This window comes from Nannobrachium achirus (assembly GCF_963921795.1).
Source record: "Nannobrachium achirus genome assembly, chromosome: 1".
Lineage (NCBI taxonomy): Eukaryota > Metazoa > Chordata > Actinopteri > Myctophiformes > Myctophidae > Nannobrachium > Nannobrachium achirus.
Window position 1 is genome coordinate 2,610,798 of NC_137810.1, and position 22,466 is coordinate 2,633,263.

The 22,466-nt window shown below is 41.6% G+C and overlaps 1 protein-coding gene across 3 annotated transcripts in view; it reads right to left on the bottom strand.

The window, feature by feature from the left end:
* The window catches only part of thop1 (thimet oligopeptidase 1), a 155,468-nt gene that overhangs the window by 22,174 nt on the left and 110,828 nt on the right, over positions 1 to 22,466 (bottom strand). For 2 of the 3 annotated variants that reach the window (XM_080732413.1, XM_080732411.1), the window contains exons 1-4: positions 21,604 to 21,726; positions 19,874 to 20,080; positions 8,339 to 8,487; positions 16 to 126 (exon numbers count right to left, since the gene is read on the bottom strand). In XM_080732413.1, coding sequence (XP_080588539.1) covers positions 16 to 126; positions 8,339 to 8,487; positions 19,874 to 20,080; positions 21,604 to 21,616 — 480 coding nt within the window. In that variant the 5' untranslated portion in view covers positions 21,617 to 21,726. Of the gene's footprint in view, positions 1 to 15; positions 127 to 8,338; positions 8,488 to 19,873; positions 20,081 to 21,603; positions 21,727 to 22,466 lie in introns of those variants that run through there. The other variant, XM_080732412.1, reaches the window with a different exon arrangement.

Consider the following 22,466-nt stretch of genomic DNA (forward strand, 5'->3'; position numbering starts at 1 on the left):
AGACACAGGTCTTACGTCCTGCTTGTCCTTGTGGAGGTGAAGGCCGTTCCTGCGTCCCAGTTTGACCAGTCTCTCCATGTAGCGCTGAGCCTCTGGAGAGAGACTGTCCTTCTCTGCTGCCTTAGACTGAAACATAAACACTATGAGAGACTGTCCTTCTGCTGCCTTAGACTGAAACATAAACATTATGAGAGACTGTCCTTCTGAGACCTTAGACTGAAACATAAACATTATGAGAGACTGTCCTTCTGCTGCCTTAGACTGAAACATAAACATTATGAGAGACTGTCCTTCTGCTGCCTTAGACTGAAACATAAACATTATGAGAGACTGTCCTTCTGAGACCTTAGACTGAAACATAAACATTATGAGAGACTGTCCTTCTCTGCTGCCTTAGACTGAAACATAAACATTATGAGAGACTGTCCTTCTGAGACCTTAGACTGAAACATAAACACTATGAGAGACTGTCCTTCTGCTGCCTTAGACTGAAACATAAACATTATGAGAGACTGTCCTTCTCTGCTGCCTTAGACTGAAACATAAACATTATGAGAGACTGTCCTTCTGAGACCTTAGACTGAAACATAAACATTATGAGAGACTGTCCTTCTGCTGCCTTAGACTGAAACATAAACATTATGAGAGACTGTCCTTCTGCTGCCTTAGACTGAAACATAAACATTATGAGAGACTGTCCTTCTGATGCCTTAGACTGAAACATAAACATTATGAGAGACTGTCCTTCTGATGCCTTAGACTGAAACATAAACATTATGAGAGACTGTCCTTCTGATGCCTTAGACTGAAACATAAACATTATGAGAGACTGTCCTTCTCTGCTGCCTTAGACTGAAACATAAACATTATGAGAGACTGTCCTTCTCTGCAGCCTTAGACTGAAACATAAACATTATGAGAGACTGTCCTTCTGATGCCTTAGACTGAAACATAAACATTATGAGAGACTGTCCTTCTCTGCAGCCTTAGACTGAAACATAAACATTATGAGAGACTGTCCTTCTGCTGCCTTAGACTGAAACATAAACATTATGAGAGACTGTCCTTCTCTGCTACCTTAGACTGAAACATAAACATTATGAGAGACTGTCCTTCTCTGCTGCCTTAGACTGAAACATAAACATTATGAGAGACTGTCCTTCTGATGCCTTAGACTGAAACATAAACATTATGAGAGACTGTCCTTCTGCTGCCTTAGACTGAAACATAAACATTATGAGAGACTGTCCTTCTCTGCTGCCTTAGACTGAAACATAAACATTATGAGAGACTGTCCTTCTCTGCTACCTTAGACTGAAACATAAACATTATGAGAGACTGTCCTTCTCTGCTACCTTAGACTGAAACATAAACATTATGAGAGACTGTCCTTCTCTGCTGCCTTAGACTGAAACATAAACATTATGAGAGACTGTCCTTCTCTGATGCCTTAGACTGAAACATAAACATTATGAGAGACTGTCCTTCTCTGCTGCCTTAGACTGAAACATAAACATTATGAGAGACTGTCCTTCTCTGCAGCCTTAGACTGAAACATAAACATTATGAGAGACTGTCCTTCTGATGCCTTAGACTGAAACATAAACATTATGAGAGACTGTCCTTCTCTGCAGCCTTAGACTGAAACATAAACATTATGAGAGACTGTCCTTCTGCTGCCTTAGACTGAAACATAAACATTATGAGAGACTGTCCTTCTCTGCTACCTTAGACTGAAACATAAACATTATGAGAGACTGTCCTTCTCTGCTGCCTTAGACTGAAACATAAACATTATGAGAGACTGTCCTTCTGATGCCTTAGACTGAAACATAAACATTATGAGAGACTGTCCTTCTGCTGCCTTAGACTGAAACATAAACATTATGAGAGACTGTCCTTCTCTGCTGCCTTAGACTGAAACATAAACATTATGAGAGACTGTCCTTCTCTGATACCTTAGACTGAAACATAAACATTATGAGAGACTGTCCTTCTGATGCCTTAGACTGAAACATAAACATTATGAGAGACTGTCCTTCTGCTGCCTTAGACTGAAACATAAACATTATGAGAGACTGTCCTTCTCTGATGCCTTAGACTGAAACATAAACATTATGAGAGACTGTCCTTCTGAGACCTTAGACTGAAACATAAACATTATGAGAGACTGTCCTTCTCTGATGCCTTAGACTGAAACATAAACATTATGAGAGACTGTCCTTCTGAGACCTTAGACTGAAACATAAACATTATGAGAGACTGTCCTTCTCTGCTACCTTAGACTGAAACATAAACATTATGAGAGACTGTCCTTCTGAGACCTTAGACTGAAACATAAACATTATGAGAGACTGTCCTTCTGCTGCCTTAGACAAAAAACATAAACATTATGAGAGACTGTCCTTCTGATGCCTTAGACTGAAACATAAACATTATGAGAGACTGTCCTTCTGAGACCTTAGACTGAAACATAAACATTATGAGAGACTGTCCTTCTGCTGCCTTAGACTGAAACATAAACATTATGAGAGACTGTCCTTCTGCTGCCTTAGACTGAAACATAAACATTATGAGAGACTGTCCTTCTCTGATGCCTTAGACTGAAACATAAACATTATGAGAGACTGTCCTTCTGAGACCTTAGACTGAAACATAAACATTATGAGAGACTGTCCTTCTCTGCTGCCTTAGACTGAAACATAAACATTATGAGAGACTGTCCTTCTGCTGCCTTAGACTGAAACATAAACATTATGAGAGACTGTCCTTCTCTGATGCCTTAGACTGAAACATAAACATTATGAGAGACTGTCCTTCTGCTGCCTTAGACTGAAACATAAACATTATGAGAGACTGTCCTTCTGCTGCCTTAGACTGAAACATAAACATTATGAGAGACTGTCCTTCTCTGCTGCCTTAGACTGAAACATAAACATTATGAGAGACTGTCCTTCTGAGACCTTAGACTGAAACATAAACATTATGAGAGACTGTCCTTCTCTGCTGCCTTAGACTGAAACATAAACATTATGAGAGACTGTCCTTCTGAGACCTTAGACTGAAACATAAACATTATGAGAGACTGTCCTTCTCTGATGCCTTAGACTGAAACATAAACATTATGAGAGACTGTCCTTCTGCTGCCTTAGACTGAAACATAAACATTATGAGAGACTGTCCTTCTCTGCTGCCTTAGACTGAAACATAAACATTATGAGAGACTGTCCTTCTGAGACCTTAGACTGAAACATAAACATTATGAGAGACTGTCCTTCTCTGCTGCCTTAGACTGAAACATAAACATTATGAGAGACTGTCCTTCTGAGACCTTAGACTGAAACATAAACATTATGAGAGACTGTCCTTCTCTGCTGCCTTAGACTGAAACATAAACATTATGAGAGACTGTCCTTCTCTGATGCCTTAGACTGAAACATAAACATTATGAGAGACTGTCCTTCTGAGACCTTAGACTGAAACATAAACATTATGAGAGACTGTCCTTCTCTGCTGCCTTAGACTGAAACATAAACATTATGAGAGACTGTCCTTCTGCTGCCTTAGACTGAAACATAAACATTATGAGAGACTGTCCTTCTGATACCTTAGACTGAAACATAAACATTATGAGAGACTGTCCTTCTGCTGCCTTAGACTGAAACATAAACATTATGAGAGACTGTCCTTCTGATACCTTAGACTGAAACATAAACATTATGAGAGACTGTCCTTCTGCTGCCTTAGACTGAAACATAAACATTATGAGAGACTGTCCTTCTGATACCTTAGACTGAAACATAAACATTATGAGAGACTGTCCTTCTGCTGCCTTAGACTGAAACATAAACATTATGAGAGACTGTCCTTCTGATACCTTAGACTGAAACATAAACATTATGAGAGACTGTCCTTCTGATACCTTAGACTGAAACATAAACATTATGAGAGACTGTCCTTCTGCTGCCTTAGACTGAAACATAAACATTATGAGAGACTGTCCTTCTGATACCTTAGACTGAAACATAAACATTATGAGAGACTGTCCTTCTGCTGCCTTAGACTGAAACATAAACATTATGAGAGACTGTCCTTCTGAGACCTTAGACTGAAACATAAACATTATGAGAGACTGTCCTTCTGATACCTTAGACTGAAACATAAACATTATGAGAGACTGTCCTTCTGATGCCTTAGACTGAAACATAAACATAAACATTATGAGAGACTGTCCTTCTGATACCTTAGACTGAAACATAAACATTATGAGAGACTGTCCTTCTGATACCTTAGACTGAAACATAAACATTATGAGAGACTGTCCTTCTGAGACCTTAGACTGAAATATAAACATTATGAGAGACTGTCCTTCTCTGCTGCCTTAGACTGAAACATAAACATTATGAGAGACTGTCCTTCTGCTGCCTTAGACTGAAACATAAACATTATGAGAGACTGTCCTTCTGATACCTTAGACTGAAACATAAACATAAACATTATGAGAGACTGTCCTTCTCTGATAACTTAGACTGAAACATAAACATTATGAGAGACTGTCCTTCTCTGATAACTTAGACTGAAACATATACACATTATGAAGAGAGACTGTCTGTCTCTGAGACCTTAGACTGAAACATAAACATTATGAAGAGAGACTGTCTGTCTCTGAGACCTTAGACTGAAACACAAACATTATGAAGAGAGACTGTCTGTCTCTGAGACCTTAGACTGAAACATATAAACATTATGAAGAGAGACTGTCTGTCTCTGAGACCTTAGACTGAACCATATAAACATTATGAAGAGAGACTGTCTGTCTCTGACACCTTAGATTGAAACATATAAACATAAACACTGTGAGGAGAGACTGTCTGAGGATACCTTAGACTGAAATATAAACATTCTGCATCAAACAGGCTGTCTGATGATACCTTGGACTTGAAACCATAGACTACTTATAGGCCAGTCAATCTAAGCAAAAAAAGGGCCTGAAACCAAAAGAAATTGCAATAGTAATGGTTCAAGGTTTTTTATGATCCTTAGAGTCATACAAAAACATGTTAAAAGTTTTCCATTTTATTCTTAGTGGATCAAGGTGAATTCAGGGGGTCCCTTCACTTACTATACAGGAAAAAAAGACCCCCCAAAAATCCTCTTTAAGTAGCATGTGAGGGGTCTAACTAGGGGTTTTTCATGATTCTAATTCCATTCCAAGCATTTGTTTTGCACCAAAAACATTCCTCAGGCTAAAAACTGACCCCCAATACTATGGTTTAGTGATGAGTAATCACTTTTCTGGGGTCAGCTCAGTTTTGCGGTGTCCCTTTTTAGTCCGGGGAATGTTTTTCATGCAAAACAAATGCTTGCAATGGATTCAGGATCATGAAGAACCCCTAGTAAGACCCCTCACATGCTACTTAAAGAAGTTTTTTTTGGAGGTCTTTTTGTCCTGTATAGTAAGTGAAGGGACCCAAATGTGAACCCCCTGAATTCACCTTGATCCACTAAGAATATTTTGGAAGATTTTTAACATGTGTTTTGGATGACTCTAAGGATCATAAAAAACCTTGAACCATTACTATTGCAATTTTTTTTGGGTCAAACCTCAGATTGACTGGACTATTAGACCAGGGTTTCCCAAAGTGGGTGTCGTGGCACCCTAGGGTGCCGTGATGCAAGTCCAAGGGGTGATCTCAGAATACTTTGATCTTAATTGGAATCAATATCACTTCAAGTTTAACCACTTATACCCTCTAGACTTAAGTGAAACAGACCTGGTTTGCACTGTACTCGAGTTATTTTTTCCATCTGCCTAAACTCTCTTCACCAAAAAACAGCAGATCTACAAGCTCACAACACGTCACTCTGTGAGCTTGTAGATCTGCTGAAGGACAGCCTGAAAATACACATTAAATGTTTGATATGCAACATCAGACAGGGTTCCCACACATTTTCCCAAAACTTTTCCAAATATTATTTAACCCAATTTCCAGTACTATACAACAATAATTCAGTGCAAAATACATTTGCTTACTCCTATGGGCAATGCCCAAAGACAGGCAGTGTAGCAAAACTAAAGTGTGCACGCTGCGAACGGACAGTGGCGTGCATGCGGATCGTGCACGATGGACACGCACGTGCCCACGTCAAAAGGTATGAAAACTGTCAGGGAGCCCTCAAAGTCGATTTATGGTGGCAGTAAATGAGTTAAAGGAGCTATAGTCAACTTTTTCATTGTAGGGCCGACACTTTGTTTACATCCTAGTCTATAGACTAGAATGTAAACAAAGTGTCGGTCTGACAATGGCCAAAATGATTATTTTATCATTATTTTACGCTTTTTGTGGTCATTTTTGAATAGAAACACATATATGAAGCTTATTTTTTTATAAAATATTTTCGAAACATTATTTTTATTTTAGCATCCGTTTTTCAAGAAAAAGTTGACCATAGCTCCTTTAACAAAATCAATAACCAAAAACAATTCTTAGACATTTTTTCCAGGACCTTCCAGGACCCTTGATCAATTCCAAAACTTTTCCAGTACCGGAAAAATATTTTTCTAATTTCAAAATATTTCCATGAATTTCATGACAGTGGGAACCCTGATCAGAGAAAAGCTTGACGGCCAATTCCAACAGAGAAGTGAACACAGGCCCAGATTATGACTCATTCTATTGTAAAGTAAACATTGTGAGTCTTTCTTCACAAACCACATCCTGTTCACAACACACTGACGTTAAAACAGTGTTTATCAGTCAGACAGAATCAGGAGGAAATGATCTTTCTAAGACCCGCCCGTGTCAGCAACTCACTCCAGCGTGCAGCATGACATGCTATTGGCGGGTTGGAATGGGTTAACATGGAATAGATGCAGACAATAGATATAAACACATAGATTCACTGTGGTGGGCAAAACCGTTCATTTCAGTGAACGAATCAGTTCAAATGTTTCGTCTTCCCAAGGGAAGATAGGCTATGCACCCACTGCACACAACATGTGGTAGAAACAGAGCTACACTTTCTAACCACCTGCCCACTATACCAAGACATCAGAGACACATACTGACCACCTGTCCACTGTACCAAGACATCAGAGACACATACTGACCACCTGTCCACTGTACCAAGACATCAGAGACACATACTGACCACCTGTCCACTGTACCAAGACATCAGAGACACATACTGACCACCTGTCCACTGTACCAAGACATTAGAGACACATACTGACCACCTGTCCACTGTACCAAGACATCAGAGACACATACTGACCACCTGTCCACTGTACCAAGACATCAGAGACACATACTGACCACCTGTCCACTGTACCAAGACATCAGAGACACATACTGACCACCTGTCCACTGTACCAAGACATTAGAGACACATACTGACCACCTGTCCACTATACCAAGACATCAGAGACACATACTGACCACCTGTCCACTGTACCAAGACATCAGAGACACATACTGACCACCTGTCCACTGTACCAAGACATCAGAGACACATACTGACCACCTGTCCACTATACCAAGACATCAGAGACACATACTGACCACCTGTCCACTGTACCAAGACATCAGAGACACATACTGACCACCTGTCCACTGTACCAAGACATCAGAGACACATACTGACCACCTGTCCACTATACCAAGACATCAGAGACACATACTGACCACCTGTCCACTGTACCAAGACATTAGAGACACATACTGACCACCTGTCCACTGTACCAAGACATCAGAGACACATACTGACCACCTGTCCACTGTACCAAGACATCAGAGACACATACTGACCACCTGTCCACTATACCAAGACATCAGAGAAACATACTTCCCACATATTTCACACACCCAAAGTGAGTTTGAAAACATGACCAGTGATGAAAACCTCCCATACCTACTGGGAGAAATACAACAATGTGCGAACACAGCAGCAACATGTGTGAACTGTTGTGACAAAAGAAGGCTAGAAACACAACCACCCTAAGGACTACAAACCATGGATTGACATCTAGACCTACTGTACATACAGTACAGTATGAAACAGAGCTGATACCTTTAAATGCATGTTGAGAACAAAATAAAACAAAATAATGCTTCTATTTGTTCCAAAAGCTTTATACCCTGTATATATATAAAATGTCACAATGCGACATAGCTGTTTACACAATGCTGTACCCCCTCCCAATGTATATATGATCACCATTTTCAACTGTTTTTATTGTATCTGTGACACTTGCTTTGGCAATGTAAACGTATGTTTCCTCATGCCAATAAAGCTCAGTTGAATTGAAATTGAGATGGATCCATGAGTGGTTCCTTACCTCCAGGGCTACGATCCTCTGGTAGACGTCCTCTCTCATGCTCATCTCCACGTCAAACTCTGAGAGCTTCTTGTCGGCGTCGGTGGAGGCAGAGCGGACCTCCTTACTGGAGGACACGTGCTGGGGGAAGTCTAGCATGTTCCTCTGGACTGAAGGAAGAGAGACAGAGAGACACATCATTAAATACAAGAACCTCCTTACTGGAGGACACGTGCTGGGGAAGTCTAGCATGTTCCTCTGGACTGGAGACACAGAGACAAAGAGACACATTATACATGACCCTCTGTCTAGCATGTTCCTCTGGACTGGAGACACAGAGACACAGAGAGACATTAGGCTATTTAAGCTTAGTACGGCAACAGAAGATGACAACAGCAACAGGAAATGATCAGCGCTCGATAGATCAACCTGCCGCCGTAGCAGCCGTCTGTACTGCGCCAGAGGGTCCCGTTCCACGTTGCGCCTACAACGCCTGCTGTATAGACACGTTGCCATGGGAACCAAAGCGTTCAGTGAAAGAGGTGTGACCCCGTCGCTGAGGGCTCTTTGCTTAACGATTTGGACAGCAACGACGATTGCGTCATAGCAGCCGTAGCCCCGCCTCACGTTGCCGTAGTAGAAACGGGCTCCTTAAATTCCCCACTATCGGGGATCGCAGACAAATCTTTGTGGGTCGCCTTATGCTTTGTTTCCTACAATTTGTTCTTAATTATTATTATTGCCAGACCCATGAAATGGGTAGGCCTACATAAGCAAATGTCGGTCTGTCCGGGTTTTCTATATAAAGGGTATATATGATGATGACATGATGATGACATGCCTACAAAAGGCATGATGTCATAAATGATGATGACAGACAGGGGGTCTGGCACAACCAGGTTGACCTGGTCTAGTTTCAACAAACATTCCCAAAAAAGCAATTTTTTTCATGAATTAAGAACTAAATTAAATGTTTTTTTTTCCCGTAATTTCATGAAGAAATAAAAATAAAAAAATTCTATAAATTAGAACAGAAATGTTTGAGAAGTAGTGAAAACAGCTGATCTACAAGCTCACATGCGGCGCGAACCCACGTGTTGTGAGCTTGTAGATCTGCGCTTTTCACTAGTTTGGGTCCCAGGCAAATGTTCAATTTCTCTTTTGGGTCATGGGCTAAAAGGTTTGGGAAGCACTGCTCTAGCATGTTCCTTTGGACTGAAGACACAGAGACACAGAGAGACGCATCAATGAAGACATGAACCTCTAGCATGAGACACACACCGGTTGCTTGAGAAGGACAACTGTTACCTAACTTACTGGAACAATAGTTGTACTGACTCTGACCTCCAAGTACTTTTCCAGGGAGGGTTTCATGTGGTGTCTTGCTGTGTCACCCTTCCATGTTGTTGTTGTTTTTTTTTTCTGGAACTGACCAATGTACACTTTAGTTTGGGCTCTGCACTATTAGGTTGTGTTGGTAGTATTGAGTATTATCGCTTGTGTTTGACATGGCGGTGAGACTTGACTGTTATGGGTTGAGAAAATGGCTCCGTTTGGCGATCGCTAAATCCGGCGTCTCGCTATGTGTTGGTCAAAACGGTGGGGGTTTCAATCAGCGATAATTATGGATGTCATTTCACTGTCGGTACCCATGGCTGCCAGTCCCCACCTGATGTTGTGTGGGAGTCCAGACTGCTCCAGACCGTACTGAATAACTGCTAGCTTACATAACGTCTTCAGACTAGGACTCAAGTCTAAGACATGCATGTTGTCTCCTCCAAAGAGGATGATACGATCTCCCAGCATGCAACAGCACATTCTACATTTCATAGACGGTCCTTCCCCCTTGGGCTCAACCTTCTTCCAGCTGAACGTCCCTGGATTGAATTTCCACAGATCATTTAAGTTCTGGTTATTGTTCAGTCCACCAAATATGTACAGCTCTCCATTGTAGGCAAAGGCTAAATGACCATGGCGTCCTTCTGGAAGAAGCTGTCTAGAAGGTGTGTTCATCCAGCAGTTGGTCTCTGTGTCAAACACTCTGATGGTGTTGTAGTTGTAGTACTGTCTTCCCCTCCAGCCCCCAAATACAAACATCTTTGTCCCGATGATGGTGGCAGAGTGACAGTATGTAGCATGTGTTCTAGTGCCTCTGGTGTTAATTAAAGACCAGACCATAGTGCTGGTGTCCAACCTGTAGATGTCACAAAGTTGCGTGTGTGAATTCTGGGTCCATCCTCCATGAATAAACATGACCTTAATACAGTATCTGGCTTAAAGTCCTGTTCGCAATTTGGTGTTAGGGGAGTTTCTCACCTGAACTGAGTCAGTGGGTCCCTAGACATTAAAAATCACAGAGGTGCTCGTCCGCCATAGTGCCACGAATGGCGCAAATGGCCAAATCAAATATGGCTGCCATCGGCTATGATGAAAATCCAACTTTTCTGTTTCTGGGTGTATATGCACATGTAATACCTCTATTTGGACCAATTGTGGTGTGGGGAATTCATTTCCGATATTGTTTTGACCATTTTGGGTGATTAGGACCTCAAAAAGTCATGGTCAAGGTCATTTTGCTATTCCGAAGACTGTGGGCCATAACTTGGCCATTGTTAGGAGTAAAAACAGGTGCAGTAGGTCTAAATCAACTAATGCTGACATGTATAATTCATTTCTGACATTGTTTTGACCATTAAGGATCATCTTGTCTTTGAAATATCAATGTCAATGCCATTTTTCAAAAACGATTTTGTTCATTACTTGCCCCTTTATTGTATTTTGTGTAAGTTTGTTACTATTTTATAGTAACTTTGTTTTGTTTATAACAAAAGACATACTAGTGAGAAATACAACAAGTAAGCATCCACGTTTAACTTTAAATTGGGGTTTAAAATGGGTGTTTAAATGAGCAAATAAGACTATTTACGAATAAAAGTGACAAACAAAATCACACACAAATTAAATAACAATTTCCGTCAAAGTGCACCATATTGGGATTGTGTGCATGCAAGTTAGTATGAGGTGTTTTTACAGGATGGATTTGGCATTGTTCCATGGCAAAATATGATGCACAGAACTCCATCAGTGTCGAGTGTCTTGCTTCAGACATGGCAGGAGTGTACTAAAGTCAAAGTGCTCCTTCCATCCATCAGAGCTTGACATTGACTTTTTGAGGCAGTTGTCCTTTGGACAAGTATATTTCCCATTCACTTGTCCGGAGACAAAAGTCACTTGTCCGGATAAAAAATTCATACATTGAAATAATAACAAAAGGACGGCTAATGACCCCCCTTGCTCCCTCCACTCCATAGTATGGGCACTTGTCCCGGACAACAGGACAAGCCTTTATGTCATGCCCTGTTCCATGTTCCATTGGTTCTAGTCTTTCCTCAGGTTCCTTGGCTGTTCAAGCAGGTGGCAAGAAATGCGCTAGAAAGGTGCCTTGTTGGTCTCAGCAGTTGTACTTCTCTGCTACCAATACTGTGTCTTGTTCTGTCAAGGTCTTTGCCTCTCCAAAGTTTGTTAGACATTGTACTCGGTCAGAAGCCATAACTACATGTTTAATCCTCACCTGGCCCATGCAGTCATCTCCTGTCTCCAAGGCATATGTGCCTTGATCACTGTCTTGGCTAGTGGTGCTCCAAGATGAGACTGCTTGATGCAGTGCAAGTGAGTCTCACCAGTGCTGCCAGATCTCCTTCATCCCCAGTGCTTGGAAATATGGGGTGTAGTATAGCAGTAATGTGAAGGAGACAACAACTCTCTGGGGTCCGCTCATAGTTCCGACATCCCATTATTCTGACCATTAGGTTAGTGAAGGTTAGGGATATACTTAGTTATAATGGAGGCTGTGTCAGCCTCCTCAATCCTATTCAAGATGTCTGGGATCTCTTCTCCACTAGCGACATCATCAACAGAGACAACAGAGCTGATAATGGTAAATGGACTGCATTTACAGTATATAGCGCTCTTCTCCAAAGCGCTGTACAATGTATTTCACATTCACCCATTAACACACACATTCACACATACATTCACACCAAGAAACCATGCAAGGTGCTCATAGGGAGCAGTTAGGGGTTCAGTGTCTTGCTTAAGGACACTTCGACAAATAAGCAGGAGGAGACATAAATTTGGCTCGACCCTGGAACCTTCAGATTCCAAGGCAGCCGTTCTACCTACATCGCCACAAGCTTGAATGGACACCATATTCCGAACACACAGCTGGAGAGCTGGTTGTTCTCCTCAGACACCCAGGATTTGTAAAGTTGATGAGGGATGGGTGCGTCTATCGACTCTGTTATCTCTGATGATGATGAGTGGCTCCCTGCAAAAGGGGCTGGAGGTGAAGAGATCCCAAAGATTGAACTAGATTGAGGAGGCTGTCACCAAGCTGCTGGTACATGTGGAGTCAACTGGCCCTATTATAACTAAACCTACCCATAACCCTAACCTAATGGAGTGAATAATGGGTCGCCAGGATTATGAGTGGACCCCAGAGAGTTGTCGTAGTGATACTTCCAAGCACTGGGGATTAAGTAGATCTGGTAGCAGTATGGCACTGTGTGCAGCGGCACATGCTTCTACAGCATCAAGCAGTCTCTCATCTTGGAGCACCACTAGCCAAGACAGTGATCAGGGGACATATGCCTTGGAAACTGGAGATGACTGCATGGGCCAGGTGGGGACTAAGCATGCAGCTATGGCTTCTGACCGAATACAATATCTAAAAAACTTTGGAGAGGCAAAGACCTTGACAGAACAAGACAGCATTGGTAGCAGAGAAGTACAACTGCTGCCTGAGACCAACAAGGCACCTTTCTAGTGCATGTCTTGCCACCTGCTTGCAACAGCCAAGGAACCTGAGGAAAGATGGAACATGGAACATGGACGGATGCAAGGAACACTTCGACTCTCGAGGATATGGCTGCCTTGCTGAATACATCCTGTAAAAACACATCATACTAACTTGGATGCACACAATCCCAATATGGTGCACTTTGAGGGAAATTGTTATTTAATTTTGTGTGTGCTTTTGTTGTGTGAGTTAAATGTGGATGTTTACTTGTTGTATTTCCCACTAGTATGTCTTTTGTTATAAACAAAACAAACTTACTATAAAATAGTAACAAACTTACAAAAAATACTATAAAAGTGCAAGTAATGAACAAAATCGTTTTTAGAAAATGGCATTGACATTGATATTTCAAAGACAAGATGATCCTTAATGGTCAAAACAATGTCAGAAATGAATTATACATGTCAGCATTAGTTGATTTAGACCTACTGCACCTGTTTTTACTCCTAACAATGGCCAAGTTATGGCCCACGGTCTTCGGAATAGCAAAATGACCTTGACCATGACCTTTTGAGGTCCAAATCGCCCAAAATGGTCAAAACAATATCAGAAATGAATTCCCCACACCACAATTAGTCCAATAGAGGTATTACATGTGCATATACACCCAGAAACAGAAAAGTTGGATTTTCATCATAGCCGATGGCAGCCATATTTGATTTGGCCATTGCGCCATTCCTGGCACTATGGCGGACGAGCACCTCTGTGATTTTTCATGTCTAGGGACCCACTGACTCAGTTCAGGTGAGAAACTCCCCTAACACCAAATTGCGAACAGGACTTTAAGCCAGATACTGTATTACCTTCCCCAAGACACAGGCTGAGTGGTTGTACCTCTCCTCTGGAACAGTTCCAGAGACCTGTGGTTTGAGCCATCTGTGGGCGTCAACATCAAATGCATAAAGCACATTGTTTTCCTCTTTGTAGGTATCATAGCCTCCCCAGATGTAGACGAGATGTTCAATCAGCACAGCTGTGTGACAGTCACGCACGGAGGGAACCCTGAGGTGACGTTCTCCTCCCGTCACCGGGGTCAACTTCCTCCAGCATAAAGACACTGTGTTGAAGACATGTACTTCCATCCTGGTGGTCAGGTTTCTGTCTCCTCCAAAGCAGTAGATCATCTGGTGTCCGACCACCACAGCAGCCTGGTTCTTCCTCTGTTCTCCTTCCAGATGTGTCGTCCAGTGAAACATTTCACACAGCAGAACCACCGTCAATGAGTGTTGACAACTAATTTACAGATGAACTTGTCAGGATGAAGGCAGGTCGGATTCCTCAGTACTACTAGTCACTAACTGATGTTTTGTGTCGGACGATTCATTTTAAAGAACAATTGCACAGTTGTGATGATGATGTTGTGACGTCATCTCATGATTGTCAGCATCTCCGCTGACAACAGTCGTACCATGAACATTCACACGTTGTTTTTTCTGTCTTCACGAGGGCACAGATTCTACAGATCTTTAAAGGGAGTAGTTCACCCCCAAAATGACTATTTTTTATTGATTACTCACACCATGGAGACTTGAGTTCAATGATAGTTTTGAAGCGGTGAAAGCCGCTTCCAAGGAATGGCTTTGTCTGTCCCGTACATGTTTTTTTTTGAGGATTCCCATTGATTCTCAAGGAGTGGCATTGTCTGTCCCGTACATGTCCTGTGCATGCAGGATTGAGAATTGGTCAAGCTTCACATGACAATTTGGCCCTCTAGACAAAATCATTCATTCATTCAGAATTCATAAATAGAACTAAAGCACATAGAAAGTATAGATCTAGAACACAGAATGTATAGATCTAGAACACAGGTCTCATAGCTCTAGAACACATAGAATGAAAATGCACCGCTTCACTTTGAACCGAGGTTTGATTTTTTTAGGTTTCTGTTGCATTCCTAGGCTAATAATTTGAATGAATGAATGAATGAATTCAATGAATTTACCCCCATTGTTTCCGGTCCCCATCCGGAAACAATGGGGTAAATTAACTATAATCAAATCTTTGTCTTATATACATAAAAAAAAAAGAAAAGAAAAAAAAAAGTTCCCAAGTAATCAATAGCAAAAAAGTCATTTTGGGGGTGAACTACTCCTTTAATAGCGTGCAGGAATATGGGGTCTAGAACAAATTTTAATATTTATTTTTAAGTGGCCAATTTGAAAAGAGTACCGTTACCTTTTTGCCTGACTAATGTGTTGCCATTCTTTAATCAAACGTATGCAGTCAGAAAAAAAGGTATTTATTTCGTTTTTTTGTCTTTTAGTAGCAACCTAATCGGCAGCTGAGCAAAATGTACAAAATGATGTATTTTTGAATGAATTATTAATTTTTAAGGTATTTCTTGTTGTGTCTAAAAGAACCTCAAATCAATCTAAATAAGTGACATAGTCTGATTAATCGTTTTTAAATAATTGTCTGATTAATCGATTATGAAAATAATCGTTAGCTGTAGCCCTAACACACACACACGTGCACGCAGCGCACACACACACACACACACACACACACACACACACACACACACACACACACACACACACACACACACACACACACACACACACACACACACACACACACACACACACACACTAGGGCATTCACCAAATATTTGAATATTCGAATATCAAAGTCACTATTCGGCATATCACTGAAGTCGAATATTCGCTTATTCTTTTTTTCTTTTTTTTATTGTTTTGTCTTTAAAAAAATATATGTTTCTTCATGGTTTATAAAGCTTGGCTAGATAGGAAGTCATAAGAACCCTGACAAGCACATGGAATTGTAGGTATTACATTTAATGTGACTCGGTTCCGCAGATAACTATTGTGAAAATAGCAGATCTACATGCTCACAACGCCTCGTTCGCCTCTTGCTTACTTAATATTTGACAGTTTGGCCAGTCCTGTCGAATATTCAACTATTCAAATACTTTGAGGTCGAATAATTCGAATACTAAAAATCACTATTCGTGAATGCCCTAACACACACACACACACACATGCACACGCACACACGCACGCACACACACACACACACACACACACACACACACACACACACACACACACACACACACACACACACACACACACACACACACACACACACACACACACACACACACACACACACACACACACACACACACACACACACACACCACCAGTGTGTGACAAACAGCAGTGGTAACAATAACAGCTTTGTCCCCATCATGCGAGCTGCTGTGTTCTTTCAGTGAAACGCTGACCAGAGCAGAAACATCCTGCAGACTCAGAGCTTCTGTTCACTGTGTGGACCACAGGAGACCTGCTAGATGTACTAGGGCTGTCCTCCACGCAGGATTTATCAAGTCGACTCGAGTCGCGGGGGTTAATCCGACGCGTCGACGAATCGTTTATGTAAAAAAAAAAAAAAAAAAAAGTGGTGCTTTAAGCTTTTAAACCACGTCAACGTAATACAATAAAACAGCAATATGTTTTAAGCCTTTAAAGTGAATTAGATCCATGAACTACCGTGCATATTGAGACATGATAGCGGTGGACATTGGACATTAATGACGATAAGATTGCGTCGAGCCGTGTGTAATTGTGAATTGTGGAGCAGAGTAGAACAACGGAGGAGAGAATAATGCATCTCTTTGACAGCATGTCGTGTATTATTTCCACAAGTTGTATTTTCTCAGAGCACAGCGCTGCTGTATCAAAAGAGCTATGTTGACGATCTGGTGCGATATAATAAAAAGAAAACAGTTCGCCCGTCGCTATTCCTCAGCCTGAGTCTGAGACCACCACACACCCACGGCAGTGAAAGTGAAAGCGCGTCGCGCTGGCTCTGCTGCTTCTTTGGCCAGCTCTCAAGTAGAATAATCTACTTGAGAGTAGATTGAGAATAATCCAAGCGGTTAACTTCAAAATAAGAGCTCCCTGTCATATGATCAAGGCAACTTTCAAGTCACGTGAACTGATTTTATTTTTAAGTCTAGTTTACAAGTATTAGGACGTATGGACTCAATAAGAATTACATGACAGTCACAGTCCAGCGCTCTCCTACCGCACCACAGTAACTGGTGTGATAAAAAGATATATATATTTTTGACGGCTCGGCTCAAACAATTGGCGTCGATTCCGGGGGCTTAAAACGACGCGTCGATTCGTCGATTTTTAGAGGACAGGCCTAAGATGTACTTACAGTACCATCCACACAGATATGTGGCACAAACCAACAACATCCAACTGGAGTTAAAAAAAGAGACTCATTGGGGTCCCCAGTTAAAATATGATTATTTTTGGGGTTGCGGCCTGAAAAGGTTGAGAACCACTGATGTACTGTACATGTGTGATGAAGTCCCTTAAGTCATGTTCACAGCACTGTGAACATGTATGCACTAGAGCCCTGCAAGCCCGACGGGACCCGACCACTTGTTTCTGAAACTCACCAACGGGCCTAGGGCCGGGCCGGGCTCAGAATACATGACATCTCTGTGTGCGGCTGTGCGCATAGCTAGAATGGAGTGTGTGTGTGTGAGTGCTGCCTCCCATAGCCTAGAGTCTAGGCTATAGTCTAGGCTATGGGTTCTATCCGTATCTATAGCAACACGGCTCTGATTGGCCGTGACATGAGTACATTAGCCAATGGAAGCCGCAACGAGCCGAGGGCTTTGCGGCTTTTCTTCTCACACTCACTCACACAGACACAAACTCTGTGTGACTGCTGTCTGCGACTCCGCGTACAAAGTGAGACTAGAATATTAGGAGCGCACTACTGTAGATTCACCCATTTCACTGTCATTTCTCAAATAAATCGCCCTGTAATCATACCTACCGAATCAGTTCTCTACGGGATGCGTTTGTCTTTACTCTTTAGTACTGAACGATACTCCGTATTTTACGAGATGGCTTGTAACCATGGCAAGCCGACAATAATATCAATGTCTAATGTTCTGCTGTGAGGATAAACAGTAACATAACAAACGGTGGGTGGAGGAAGATTTCTTACTTGTGTTGTGATGTGTGTGTGTGTGTGTAATTACTTGCTGTGCTGCTGTTGACTTCTTTCTTTTAATCAGAGCACAATTAAGCACAGCTATAGAGGACTGTACATACTGTCTCTGTCCTCTCCGACCATAGTTTTCGTCGGAAAGTTCAGACTTTCCGACGTGCGTGCAGCTTTCCGAACTCAAATTAGGAGTAATCCTTTTCAGAGTTTGCAAGAGATGTCATTTTTGTAGTTGAACTGGACCTTTCCGACGCACATTTCGGTGGTCTGTGACAGTATGGACTGCCCTTGAGACTGTAGCTGCTGCGCGCAGCAGTGAAAGCCACGCACGAAAATAATTAATACAATAATAAGGTGACGGGCTTACGGGCCGGGCCGGGCTCGTTTCTGAAACTCACCAACGGGCCTGGGGCCGGGCCGGGCCTTAATTCCACTGGCCGGGCCAAGCCGGGCCCCACATTTCAGGCCCGTGCAGGGCTCTAGTATGCACTGTATGTGACATCAACAGCACATACTGTACAGTAGCAGTTATAGAATAGGCCTTTCAAAGAGAAAAGAGCTTAAGAACACAACTCTCTAGTGTTATGCGTTGATGGCATAGGTTTATTGCCGATCTGCAAGTCGCGTTTGACTGTGAGCTCACTGTTGCAAAAAACACATTTCTTATAGAAAGCAAAACACATTTCTTATAGAAAGCATGTGTATTCTTCTTCTTCTTCTCTTCGTTGTATTATGGTATATGATTTTACAAGGATGAAGATTCATTCTTCAGGGATTGACACTAACGGTTGCCCGACTGCCCGGGGCAAGTAAAAAAAGAGGTCGGGCAGGTGAAGTTTGCTCTTGGGTTGCCCGACAGGGCAAGTGCACATGTTGAGTTACAATAATGAGATCTGTGCCAACTTGAACAGGGCTAGTGTTCCGTCTCTCTCTCTATCTCACTCTCGCTCCCTCCCTCCCAAGTCCATCCCTCCACACACACACACACACACACACACACACACACACACACACAGCTAAATTTACAGCTAATCTACAAGGCGTGCAAATTCACATTATGCTAAAGCATGGCCAGATTAATGCACACGCTTTACGGTGGGGAGAAAGTGAAAGAAGACAGAACTATTCCCGTAAAAGTGCCAAAATCTATAGCAAAGGCTGCTGAAGAAGGAGCTAAAGCGCAAAAAATGTCCGCGAATCGTCTATTTTTCGTGCGAAGCGTCTAATATTTCCGTGCTATCAACAGTGCCTTTCCGATGTTTCCCTCCCTGTTGGTAGCCAGCCACACACATCCACACTATTGCGCTACATAATGCATTTAATCATGAGCAGCATGTGTGTCACTGTGTCCACTGCAGTCTGTTAGCGTTCTGTTCTGTGCTACTGCTAAGTTAAGTACATCTCCAACTCGTCTGCTGTCCAGTGTTGCCAGGTTTTGTTTGTGAGAGAGAAACAAGCAACCAGGTTTATGTTTTTTTTTTTTATGTTTTTTTATTATTATTTGTGTGTGTGTGTGTGTGTGTGTGTGTGTGTGTGTGTGTGTGTGTGTGTGTGTGTGTGGGTGGGGGGGGGGGGGGGGGCAAGGGCTAGTTGCCAAGACCTGAGGGCAAGTAGATCATGACCTGCCTCTGAGACCTTAGTGTCAACCCCTGTTCTTCCCAAACAGTGTAGAAAGTGTTAACATGGGTAGTGTCACTCACCAGTGTACTCCACCTCCACATCAGCCAGTGCTTTCAGAGTGTTCTGGTAGGTAACAGACTCCAGATCCAGCGCTCCCACGAGGTCGTACACCTCTTTGGTCTTGGAGATCAGCTGGTCGGACATCTGTGTGATCTGCTCTGGGGTCAGGTCCCAGCGGAGCCGGTTCTCACTGCACACCCTGCCTGGGCCGGGCGACACCACTTCTCCTAGAAGATTATCATTATTATTATTACCCTTAATATTAGTAGTATTATTAGTATTATTACCAGTAAAACTCCCTAATCGGGAGATAAGCGACAGTCACGTCGCATACACAAACTTTAGAAGGCAATGGTAGCCAATCAGGAGGGAATATGGGAAATGGGACAGATCCATGTTGATGATGACATGACTTTAGAACAGGGGTCTTCAACGTTTTCAGGCCAAGGACCCCTTAGTTGAGAGAGAGATGAAGCAGGGACCCCCACAACCTGTTCATAGATTCCATATAGTTTAATTGTTTGACAGCACAATCGTCAGTGTATTTTGGATTCATGTCAATTTGTGTTTTCAGATATTTAACCACTTGAACCGTCAATACTTAATAAACTTGACCTTTCACTCTTCTTCCCCTTTGTGAGCTTGTAGATCTGCTACTTTCAAATAACCTGGGTATAAAATAGGGCTAAAGTGGTTTATGTATGTTTTATAATGTTATAATGTATATCTGCAAAATAACAAGTAACTAAGTGTTCAAATAAATGTAGTGGAGTAAAAGTACAAAATTTGGATCCCAGATGTAATTGGAAATACTCAAGTAAAGTACAAATACCTCCAATTTGTACTCATTAAGTACAATGCTTAGTTATTTTACACCACTGTTTTTACTAAAGTATAAAACAATGAAGGTAATGACGTTTAATGCAATTAGTTAAGTAGAACAGAGTATTTCTACTCTGTGATATTTAATACTTTAACTAAAGTTAAAATATATAAAGTAGTGTCATTCATTGAAGATGGCTAGCTCTTAGCATCCATCCATTCTACAGCATCTCACAACAGCTCAGCTATTTATTTTACACATTTGAGTTCTTGACAAAAATATATACAATATATGAGTACTTTTACGTTTACTCCACTACATCTCGGATCCAAATATTGTAATTTTACTCCACCACAATTACTTGAAAACTTTACTTACTAGCAGATATAAATGATTATAATATTATAAAACATACATTAACCACTTTAGCCCTATTGTATAACTAGGCTATTTGAAAATAGCAGATCTACAAGCTCACAGTGCGTCACACCTGCGACACGTTGTGAGTTTGTAGATCTGCTATTTTCAAACATTTTGTACTTTAACTACATTTTGATGCCAACACTTTCATACTTGTACTCGAGTACATTTTGAATTACAGACTTCTACATGTAACAGAGACAGTATTTATATAGTGCAGTATTGATACTTTTACTTAGGTAAAACATTTGAGTACTTGTTCCACCACTGACTTTAATAGTGATATTTACTAATACTTTTACTAAAGTAAAACAAATGAAATAAAAGTAGTCAAGTTTAAAGTCATTCATTGGGGATGATGATGATGATGCTAGCCGCTGTTAGCCTGCTAGCATCCATCCATTCTCTATAGCATGTCAGAGTGAAGCAGAAACAACCCAGACAGAACAGAACAGCTCATTAAACACTGTAGTTATGAACTGATATGAGACTATAATGATCACTCACCAGTCGGTCCCATGGTAATGACTTGATGAAAGGATTAAACAGCAGCTCAGAGCTCTGGTGTATCAGTAAAGGTTCAGACACTCAGCCTGACACTAGTCTCTCTCACCACACACTGCACGCTGCGCTACGCACCACGACGTCATGACGTCACCTCCTCATCCTTGGCGTCTTCGTCCTCACCGCCAGTGGCGTCAGTTGAGAAAAAGCTAAGGTATGGCAACATGACTGGTGTTTTTGATTGATTGCTTGAAGAATTTATTAGAAGTTTGCAATAGAAAAAAGTACAGTTTCATGACAGTACAAATCACTGGTACAAGGTCAACTAAAAGGAGATCCTAGAAAGCCGAGGCTTATTTCCACAGGAACCACACTTTAAGTATCTCATATAACATTGAAAGACAGACGGATAGAACATAGAACGTGTCTTGCACACGCGTGAAGTGCCTTAGCAACAGGCACAATACATTTATTTTAAGTACATTCCATTATTTTTTCCCCCCATTTTCTACAGTTTCTTGGGCTGGATATCAGGATATGGCAGGTTGTTCAACTGCAGCTGAACTTGGCATGTAAACGTGCCACAATTAACAATAATGAATTGCTCCTGAACCTGGGAATAAACCATTTTGTCAAGATGGGGAGAATAAAAGTGTAGAGAATATAATAGTCTACCTTGTTAAAGTGACCATTGTTACCTTTTTCACTGTTTATAGCAATGATTTGGCTCGTGTCCTGTGGTAACTTATTCAATAGTCCATACAACTTCTGTGTAGATAGCAATGATTTATTACTTCCAAGGCCAGGCAGGAACATACAGCATAAACGTCACGTTTTCACAATGAATCCACTTGTATTCACTTCTC